We start from the raw sequence: 11,462 nt of genomic DNA on the forward strand, positions 1-11,462 counted from the left end.
AAAGACTGAATTAAAGCATTTCAGGAGCGTAGATCCACTAATAACAGTTATAATTAATTAATAATTCATTAATAATACTTGTGATTTTGTTAAAAAACATTGCATTTGGTCATTACCTCAAAATGTGACAAGATCTTTTGAGATTAATAAAGTTCTGAATATTGATAGCTGTTTCCTAGCTTGTTGTCATTGTTGATAATTATGGTGAGAAATCAGTGTCTTTATTTACATAGAGGAGTATCATTATTCATCATTAATAATGTAGAACTAAACATCCTCTTAACATCCTCTCTATAAACAAATTTTTTTCATGATATTTTTTCTTTATCTCAAGTTATTCAAGCTATAAACTGACCAATCAGATGCCTCAGTAAAAGCATGTGGTGCCCACTGTCCTCATCTACAATGTTTGATTGACATTGTAAAAAAAGTTGATTTTTTGGTGCTGAACGCTCACAACTTTGTTCAACTTTACTACACTCTGACTCCATATAATATAAAGTAATGACTAATCCACTATTAAATTAAAATTAGTCGCCGACTATTTTAATAGTCGACTAATCATGGCAGCCTTAGTATTTATCCATCCCACCTTAAAAGTCAAATAAGGCTGAAGTTGGCTTCATATTTATTATTTTCCACTTTGTCAGTTATGGGTTAAGGGAAAATCTATATTACATTTTAAAGGTATGTTTTACTTGTTACAATTATGGTGTTAGAGAATGTTTTATTGTGTTCAGCGGCTTGTATTCTTTTTTTTTTTTTTTTACTTTGAGAAGCATTTTGTGAGTTGCTCTCTGTAGAAGTGTTATACAAATAAAGATTTACTTACATAATTAAAACAGAGAAAATATTTGTTTTCTAAGCCAGCCCTCATCATAGCAACCTAATTTTGATTATTTAATTTGTTGATTTTTGTGTATAACATTTTTCCTGGTGAATTTTTAATTTATTCTTTATTTGTTAATTTTTTGGGAGGTGTAACCATGTAAATTAAACCAGAAGAGTTTATTTTTTGGGTTAAGATTATCCTTGTTTTACATGAATGTTTTCGTCTATGTGTGAATAAATACATCAAAAATCAAATCAATATTATCAGTATATTTATGTGTCAGAAGTCATGTGCCCACAAAGTTCTTGTTTCTTTAAGGAACACCCAGCTGCACAGCGTGTTGCTACAAGAAATTCCACACGCAGCTTGACTAATCTTCATGTAGTAAATCCCGACTTTCCCAGACCATCTCTGTTTAGTTAGCACCAAGCCACCGTACTGTAAAGAGATAAGATGCCATAAATGTCTCCAGTTCTCCTAATCCTAGACAGGGGTGAAGAGAGCCAGAACACGGTGCTGGCTGGAGGAAGAAAAAAAATCTCTTTGCAGCTTGAAACCTTTGATCTAAACAGTACAGCTGTGTGGGAGTGTGGTCATACCAGTGGAGCTTGGGTGGATTACATCCACATATCTCCCATAACCACCAGCCAGAGCTGAAACTCCTTTGTCAACAATCCGACGATCCGTCACAGAGACAGATGTGCCAAAGGTGGGAGGTTCGCAGTAAACAGGGAGATGTTTGTTCAAAGAAGAGGAGCTGCCTTCCCGCGCTGAGCGCCTCTGATTACTTCCATCAGGTTATAAATGTTTGTGTTTAAGGGCATCCATCAGGCAGAGGAAGACGTTATATTCTCCCCCTTGCTTTCACGTCTTCCCAGTGAGCGTCCTGATCTATGCAAAGATTAATCTTGAGCACACTCCTCAGCTGCCGGTCTTGTTGCAAGGTTGTTGGGGTGAGATCTTCAGTCAGCTTAAATTGTCTGCACTGCAGCTTAAAGACTTGTTTTGTTCATTTGACTTTGCTTTGTGTTTGCTTGTGGAACGGCTAAGACCGAAAGAGAAAATGGACTACAAAAGAGAAGAGAATGTATTAGCGGAAGGACAGAAAAGAAAGTGATCCTAAAAGAGAAAATGACCTCTCTAAGTTGATGCAGTTGGACTCTTGGCTCAGATCCTGTGAGACATTGAGAGATGTCTCCTCCTTGGAAGGAATAATCCATTTAAACTGGGGTTGTACGGCCATGATTGATGCGCGAACAGAAGCAGCACTTAATAACCCCTATCATGCTGGGTGACCTCGTGGCCCACAGTGGGCACCAGTTTGTTTATGGGTGGTACCTTCGACACACTATCTGTGCAAAAATTCTGTTGTGGCTAATGGGCCGGACTGAGGGATTGGACTGTCAGCGCTGCATGAGTCCTCATTTTTCTTTCTGAGAGTCTAAGGTACACCCTGTGCACCCCTACTACACCCAACCTCCCTGTTCTGCCATCATCTGTCAGCGGTGACTGCGTCCCCTGGAAAATGGAGGCGTGACAGAGAGTGTCAATTAGCATTAGCTTTCCTGACAAATCTGTTTTTCTCAACACAAAAGCCTTGGATAACTTGTTCCTGATTTCTCTCTGTCACATCGTAGAGGACACAGGAGTTTTTTTTTTTTTTTGGTTCTCTTCAGCCATGGACATTGAAAGCATCACATGTTGTAGCAGGTAAAAAAAAAAATATTTAGCTCCAGTCAGACAAGTTTTTTTTTTACTTTACAATTTTCCTTTTAGGAAGATAATAAAACTGACATCTCATCATTATAAGGTTTAAAAATGATTGCTTCAGGAACTAAAAAAAAAAAAGTCGAACAAAGCGGAGGCTAATCAAATGCACTTAAATAATGCATCCACTTTAGAAAGCCTTCACAAAAGCACCTGTTTCATCAGCGTGCAGACTTTGAGCTTCCAGGTAAATGTTAACACAATTCCAATTAAAACTATTTGACTGAACGTTTTTTTTTTATGGCCATGACTCAAAAGCTCACAGTCTTTGCTTCACATAATACAAATGAATATTCATCGAAATGGACAAAGCAAAGGGAATGAAGGAATTGGTCATACTGGTCCTTGACCTTCATTTTAATAAAATGTGGTGGAACTTTTTAAGAGGTGTTAAGAAACTGTGATGAATGGAAGCCATGATGTGTAAAAATAACCTGCTTAACGCTCTTGATGTAAAAGCCTAAACAAGCCTAAAGAATATAGACTACAGCATTGAGGGATGAAAAAAATGTAGCAACACATTGCATGTTCCATGTTCGAGGTTAATATTGACCCAAATTGTGTTTCTTTTTTCTTAAAAATTTGTCGTGGGGTTGCTGGAGCTCACCCCTGCTACTGTTGAGTGCAGGTGGAGTACACCCCGAACAGGTTGCCAGTCTGTCACAAGGCCACACAACCACAAATTCTCTCACCTAAGCAATAATACAGAAACTGTGGGAAGAAACTAGAGTCCCTGGAAGAAAACCATGGATGAACATAACATTCAAACTATTGACACATAATGTCAGACGATATTTTCACAAACCGGCTTGAGCAAGGCTGAAGGGGACATAGTTTTTTTTCAGGATGCAGTTTCCCTTAAGTTTTTAGGGTAAAGTTTATCTTTATCGTCTGCAAAATATCTGCAGCTGCTTTAAAGTTTATTTGGAACCGTTAAATTGTGATATAAATTTTCCCTTAACCAATAACTGTCAATAAGTATCTATGGAGCCAACTTCAGCTTCATCCAACTTTAAAGGAGCAATGGATAAATACAAAAAAAGGAATTTCATTAAAACAAGTGTTTCTAAATATAATAATAAACATGAATCCTGTTTATTCGCATCCTCGTAACATTAAGCTACATTCACACCGCCCTCGTTAACAGGTTCAAGCATTCAAGCGACCACTTACAATAAAAAAGTCTACGTAAATGCGCGTTTCAGGCTTTCGGGTTTAAACTTCATTAATCACTACACAAGTTTTTACGACTGTTTACCACACTTACAAAAAACATTGCCAGTTAAACCAGGTTGATCTTTGATCAATCAGGATTTGGTAGTGATGTATGGATTTGGGTAAATCCAGACATGGCGACGGGTCTGATGATGTCGGTGTTTGTTTTTTCAAAAAAAGATAAACCAAAGCCACTCTCTTGACTGCTTAGCATGGGACCCAAGAAATGAACCCAACCGTTTCCGTTTGTGGTGAAATTGCAAGATTTCCACCGCAAATATGTTTAACTTTGCTTGCAGAAGGGTTTCATTTTAGCTGTCAACACAGACGCTTTCAGAAAGCAGCAGAAGGATTTTTGACAGGTAACCAAGCAACTTGACATGCTTCTAAAATATGGATGGGTATCGTTAAGATTTTATCGACACTACTCATCTTATCAATACTGCTTATCGATCGGGTATTCTTAACAGTATTATCTTCACTTCAAAGAACGATAACAGTGGAAATAGAAATGCACATTATTGTATTTTAATAATTTTAAATTTTATGCTGAATAATTTATTATTGAGACACAATATAAACTTTAAGCTTGTTAATATTACCAATAAAATCATTGATTTTTACAGTGATTTCCTCCTAATTTTGATTAAAATTTCATGTACTTATCTTACAAACACTTTAATCACGTGATCCACATGTGTAGCGCTAGCATAAACACCTGTTGAAACAATACAGGCACTAGACATCTCACTTGGACGGTCAAACGCTGCGCACCTCTGTTAGAATCTTCTGCATTTTAGCCCAGGATGTGGACAGGTTATTGGTGTTACCGCTCTTACAAGCCACGTTTTTGTTGTCAGTCCAGTAAAAATTGAGGATGCGGCACTGATACCAAACTGTACCAAAAATGGTATCGCCTCCCTAGTCAAGAATGAGTCGGATGTGGTGGAGAGAATCCAGTAGTTTTACAAAATTAAACTTTCCTCTGAATGAGATTATATATAAATCAGAAAAAAAAATGTAGGTCATTTTTTGTTTTTTTTTTCTCTGCAGCTGGTACCAACTGTCCCATGGACCAGTACCAGTCCGCAGCCCAGGGCCTGGGGATGACTGCTGGCTGGAATTTGAATCAGGGCCTTCTCACAAAACCGCTAACCACTACACCACCAGGCAGCTCACCATTTTACTCCAAGGGCCAAAAAAATAAAAAATAAATAAAAAAATAAAATAAAAACAGAAAAGTTTCCCTTATTTTTCCTTTTTTTCTCACCTGACTGCATGTGTGTTTTAAGACATGGGTAAAACTGACAGGCACACTGTAGGAGGTTATAACTCTGGCTCCAGAAAGCTTATGATTATACATTTCTGAATCGAAGGCCAACCTAAAGGTCATCGAAATTGCGCATAAAATGTCAAACCTCTTGATGAGAGAGCGCAGCCTCTTTCAAAGTATAGCAGCGCTCTGGGGGCACAGCCAGGAGTCACGGAGAACAACATCACAGCCCTGCATTGCTTTACACTCTACACCGTGTTTCATTTTAAAGTCCCTCCCCTATTTGCCCTCTGCTGTGAGAATATCTTTAGTCTTAATCAGCTGTATTGTTTGTGAAGATGCACTTATGAGGAGCGCTAAGCTGTTTATTTATTGAACAGACTCTTTTCTTCTTCCCCTCCGCTGCATGCTTGCCTCTGCACAGACTATTCCTTTGATGTGAGGGGGCTCCTGGTGGAGCTGCTATGACAGCCTCCCACTGGAGGCACAATGTTGTACAATAAACAGCAATAAGTTGTGGCCTCGTCAGCAGCAGCCAAGATACAGTAAAACATATGACCCACTCTCATCCGCCTGCACTTTATTTGCCTTTGAAGCTGTTTCATTTTCCTTTTTTTTAACCACTGGATCTAATTATTGCTAATCTGCCACATCGCTGGTGGGTTCACTCACTTTTGTTCAAGCACCGTCACACAACCACAAAGAGAAAAGAAGATACATTTGAAGCTGTATTTTATTTTTTCTACTCCAGTAAAGTTTATTAGTAAATAATTGTGTTGAAGAAAATCCCAGATTGGCTAAAACAGATTAACAGTCAAATCAGGAAAGAACCCCAGCCACCTTCCCTTCCCTGTTACTGACAGCTTGGAGCAGAGAGCTTGTGCCAGCGTATTTTCTACATCACAAATATGATTCTTTTCAAACTGCATTTGTTCATCTGGTCCTGATTTGTGCCATTGTGAATAAAGAAATACTAAGGAATACAATTTTGAGCTTAATTGTCTTAAATATGTCCCCAATAATCAGAAAAGGGACACAGGAGCATGTTAAAAACACCAAAAACACAACTTTCATGGGCATGGGCCTTTAAGAATTTAGAAAACATATCTATTTTGTTTATATTTCTTTGATGAGTTTCAGATTTGGAAGGTTTGGTATAGCAAATAAGCAAAATAAACATTTAGGGGGACAACGTCTTTAACAGTGAAGACAAAATAAAGACATGAAACAGATAAGACAGAAAATGATGAAAGGAAATGAAACCAATAAAATTGAATAAAATGGAAAAAATATTGAATCAAAGTTTTTGTTGGTTTTGTAGTGATAGTGAAAAATGGAGAAGCATGTAACAGATAATCACTCAATAAAAACAAAACTCAAGGGGTAAAAGCACGCAGGTATTAACAATTGTGCTAAAGTTTCACTAAGATGTTACTGTTTAATTGAACTACGGCGCTGCTGACTAACAGTCAATTACTGATAATGAAAATTAACATGTTAATTAATCCTTACATATTTGGCACGCACAATGATTGCTGCCGCTGGATGCTTATGCAAAGCATGGTAACAACTTCATATTGATAAAAAAAAATCATAATAACCTTCTTGACAGAGAGGATTAAAATTTCCTTTACAATCAAATTATACAGTTGGTGATCAAAACTCCTAATCCTGTTTATCTCAACAAATTTGGTTTATGTTGAGTGGATTTTATCGACATTCCTCTAAACTGCGCTGTGTGCACTTTTATAGGCAGAAGCTGCCAAACACAAAGGAAAAACGGGTATTAATTAGAGCAGATAATGAAAGAGAGGTTAAGCTTACCATAGATGCCTGTGGAGATGCAGGGGAAGGCCTGTGAAAGAACAAAAGAAACAACTATTAAAAGGCGACAATGCAAACCAATTGATTTGTTACGGAAGGTCAATTCTTTCAGACCAAGATTCACTAGAAAAAGAAAAAAAAAAAAGACATTTACTCAACAAATTAAATCTGTAACAAAAATATATGAATAAATGTGTGCTGAAGTTGATCATTTTGAGGTTGCCTAATTATGCTTTCTTATATCTAAAACAGTCTTTTTTTTACCCATTTTGGCAGAACTTTTGCATGTGAACCATATAAAGTACCCTGTTCAGGTAGGTATTTCTCCTTCTTGTGTTCATTGAGTCTGAAATCTACCTGAACTTGCCTATTCAAACACATTTCAAGGATTATCGTGATCACAGCGCTGCGTTTAGAAGGCTGTTTGACAAAATTTCATCAGGGATTGTTGCAGAAAGGAGCAAGACAGCCTGTTAGTGCTCAATATCCATAACAGCCGCGGTTTACTTATATTGCCAGAGGGAACAGTGGGGGAGACTCATGTAAATTCATAGATACAGACAGGCTAGAGCTTACTGCTTAACATTCTCCAACACACTTATTCTGTCTGTTGCCCACAGCCCAAACATACACAAACACCATTCTGTTGAATTTATTGCATTAAACTGCAAGATGGTAAACTGTAGAGAGCTTAGTAAAAACTCCATCAGCTGTGATCATGCAATGGCACCAAAGAGACACCAAGTAGGACGCTCTTTAATGCATCCTGATAAAAAAAAAACATTTTTAAATAAATCTGACCTAGTTAAACCTGATGCAACATTCAAGATTTGTCTCATCGTACCTCAGATCTGAATCACATACATTTTGATAAACCTTCAAAAATTTAGGGCAAAAAAAAATCTGAAGAAAATAAACACCTTAGTGCAAAAACCAACATAAATTTATAGATAACTTTTTAAACATGATTTAAAAAGTAACAGCCTTGTAATAGGACTTGCTTTGTAACACTTTGCAGCAGACATATTACTCAAGCATGGCTTTATAGCTGAAAATAGTTTCATTTTTCTTCACTTCCGTGAGCTAAAATATTATGATTCATAAGCCGTGCAGTAAACTTCCTTATTTCACATTCATCTTTTTAAGAGCATTTAAAAAAGGGAGCTGAAAAAAAAAACTTTAAAGGTCCCATTTGTCCTCAAAACAAGCTGAATTCATGCTTTAGCTGCTGCATACATCAAAAGGTGTGGCTATGACATTAATAATAAAAAAAGGGATCCAGTCGCAGTTCCCACAACTGGATGAACATAGAAAAAAAAAAAAAGAACAAACCTGGATTCATCAAAGGAAAACAATCATGTGTCAACATCTCCCAGTGCCAAACTCAGCCCAGCAGTTTGTTTTCTCACACTGACCCTGTCAGGTTGGATTCAGACCTGTGCTGTGGCAAAACACTTGTGCCGAGACCGCTCCGTTTTAGAATTTAATAGATCTGAAGGAGAGGCATAAGAAGTACACGTCTCCTTGCAGGATAATAATACGAACAGTCAGAGGTTGAATATTTGTTTTCCAACCCAGAATAAGCATCGCTCTCGTGTGAGGAAGATGGAAAGACATTTTCTGCACATAAACATGCTGTTCCCGTCAAGCATCCCAACAGACCGTCTTTAAACACAAATGCAGGTTTGTCCTTCATTTGGCTGAAGAGAAATGACTGTGGTTCTGCCTTCCTGTTTACCAGGTATCAGGTAAGGCCTGTCAGTGGACATTTTTCTTCTAAAGGTGATTTAAATCTTCTACCGAAGCGTCGACCTTTTGTAGATGATTGTCTGGGCCTGACACAAAGAGCAGATGAAGAAGCATGAAGGAGCGTGCTACTTTAGGTCTTATACCTAACAGATAAGCAATGAGTGTTCTTCACTATGGGGTTCAGTTTGTGCCAAAAATGTTTTCGTGTCTACTTGCTGTGTCTTTGGGTCTATTCTTTTGGCCCACTGTCTATATCTACTGGGCACGTTTATTGAACATTTGTTGATGTCTACGCTCTAAAATGTTCAATAAACAGTCAGTAGACATATACAATGGGCCATAGACAAAAACAATGGACCAAAGACACAGGGAACGGACACAAAACTATACTTTTGGCACAAACAGGACTCCATAGTTCGATGGCAGCAACCAAGGATACAGTTTAGAGCACGGTCAGCAACAGGCCTGACACCAACTTACAAGAACTGAACCACAGCAAACCTCTTATGGCAAAGTACAAGAAACTATCATTGGAACGGCTACAAGAGTCTTTTCTGACAACAATAGAAACAGTCACCAGAGATTCTTCTGATGATGTAGGTAAATTATTAGGACCAAACGACTGTAGAAATTGTTACCAAAAACTTTTTTGATGACATAGGAAAACAAAAGACCAAACGACCATGGTAATGGTTACTGAGGACTTTTCTGACAACGTGAGGAAAACCCATAGACAGTGTAATTAATGGACTTAGCAACCCCTGCCCTCAGTGTTCCAAATAAGACCCGCTGGTTGCAAGAAGGCCAAAAATCCCATCGACTTCAACTAAGAAATAGACAGTAATTACTCAGTCATTTTAATTGTCAGAATAACCATTCTTGCTCTTATGCATTCTTTTTAACATGTTCTTTCTAATCCTATTCTTTTTTAGATAAGATAATTAAAATAAGACATTTTTTTCTTTATTGCATGTTATTCAAGTTGTAAACTGACCAATCAGATACCTAGGTAACAGCATGTGGTGCCCGCTGGCCCCACCTCGAACGTTTAATTTACAGCTTCTCTCGACCCCACTTTCAGTGGGAGGGGTGTGGACTTTGTCAAGCCGGAACAAGTTCACTCATGATTGGCGACAGTAGTTTTTTTTTAAAACGTGACACAGATCGACTGGGACTAATCACTCTTGCAATATGGTGGTAGGCCTATCAGGAAGTGACGGAAAAGGCTCTGGTCTGATTTTGCGAGGGCAGGAGGTAAGGCTTTTCTGTGTGTGACGTCAGCACTTGCTTTGTCCAGTTCTTAATTATACAGTCAATGGGAAAACCAAAAGACTGTAGCCAAGGTTACCAAGGACTTTTCTGATGACGGAGAGAAAAAGACAAGACCAAAGAACCGTAGCAATGGTTCTCAAGACATTTTCTGATGACATAGGGAATTGACATGACCAAATGACTGTAGTAACATATTATCAAGGCCTTTTTGGACAATGCTGGTAAACCACAAGACCAAATGACCACACTTAACAGTTACCAATGACTTTTTTGACAATGTAGGGAAATACCCAAACCAAAATACCATATCAACAGTCACAAAAGATTTTTCTGACAACGTAGGAAAATGAGAAGACCCAACAAGCATAGCCATGGCTACCAAGGAATTTTCTTACAACTGAGGAAAACAATAAGTTCAAATGAGAGTAGCAACAATTACACAGAGGTTTCCTGTCTGCTTCACCTGGCAAAGTAGTGAAACAACAAGATTAAATAACAATAGCAAAGACAAGTTTAAAACTTTTCAAAAACATCTAGTTAAGATTAGAAGAATACAAGCCCAAAGCAAATGTAGATGAATCATCAAAGAAGCATGGACACACATTTTACATAGTATACATAGACGAAAACAAATGCCTATTAAACTTGTTCAGCAAAAGAAACACAGTGGACCATAGAGAGAGAGACAATGGATGGAGAGTGGACATAAAAACATATTTGACACAAATGGAACCCCACCTGTGACTTTAGTCAGTCTTATTGCGCAGTCAATGCTGAAAGACCACATTATCAATAAATTCTCCTCAAACATTGACCTGTTCCTAACATGCTACAGGCTAAAGCAGGGGTCCCCAACTGGCGGACCGCGGTCCGGGTCCGGACCCCGAGACCCTTTTATCCGGACCGCCAAGCATTTTTAATAAAAAGTACGATTTTTCATTCATCTTTACACGGCGATTTTTGAACGGGCGCGCGCGAGGACAGCTACGTTCAGACCGGGGTCCTTCCACCGGCAAAAGCTCAGAGCGGTGAGCTAACGTAGTTGGGACGTAAAGTTATCTGGAATGTGCGTGAACAATGGCTCTGTCTAAAATGAGAAAAATGGACTGAAAATCGTGTCTTTGGAGATGAGTGGACCGAAGCTTTAACTTTTATTTACCAGCAGTGAGTTTTACAGGCTGGTTTGTATTATAAGCAGGGAATCTGCTGGTTTTATTCAGAGCGCTGATATCAAGCGGCGCTACGAGACAAAACACAAAACTTCTGACACAAATTACCCGACAGAATGAGTGACGTGGTCACGGAAAATATACGAACTGAAAGTACAGTGCGAGCGTACAACACACAGACGCAGCACAACAACGAGCTCACGAGTGGATGTTGGGCAAGCACTAAAAAATCACTCGGAAATGATTAAAGAGTGTATGGAGGCAAAGACAGAAACAATATTAGAAGGAAAAGAGGGACAGCAGCTTTAAGAAAAGCTCCAACAGATTCCCCTGTCGTCAACAAGAAGCTTTCCAGAGATGT

The 11,462-nt window shown here is 38.4% G+C and overlaps 1 protein-coding gene across 1 annotated transcript in view; it reads right to left on the bottom strand.

The window, feature by feature from the left end:
- macrod2 (mono-ADP ribosylhydrolase 2) overlaps window positions 1-11,462 on the bottom strand; it is a 416,332-nt gene that overhangs the window by 116,386 nt on the left and 288,484 nt on the right. The window contains exon 7 of the mRNA XM_024296698.2: window positions 6,912-6,942. Within this exon, the coding sequence (XP_024152466.1) occupies window positions 6,912-6,942 (31 nt within the window). The remainder of the gene's footprint in view (window positions 1-6,911; window positions 6,943-11,462) is intronic.

Source organism: Oryzias melastigma, linkage group LG15, assembly GCF_002922805.2.
Source record: "Oryzias melastigma strain HK-1 linkage group LG15, ASM292280v2, whole genome shotgun sequence".
Lineage (NCBI taxonomy): Eukaryota > Metazoa > Chordata > Actinopteri > Beloniformes > Adrianichthyidae > Oryzias > Oryzias melastigma.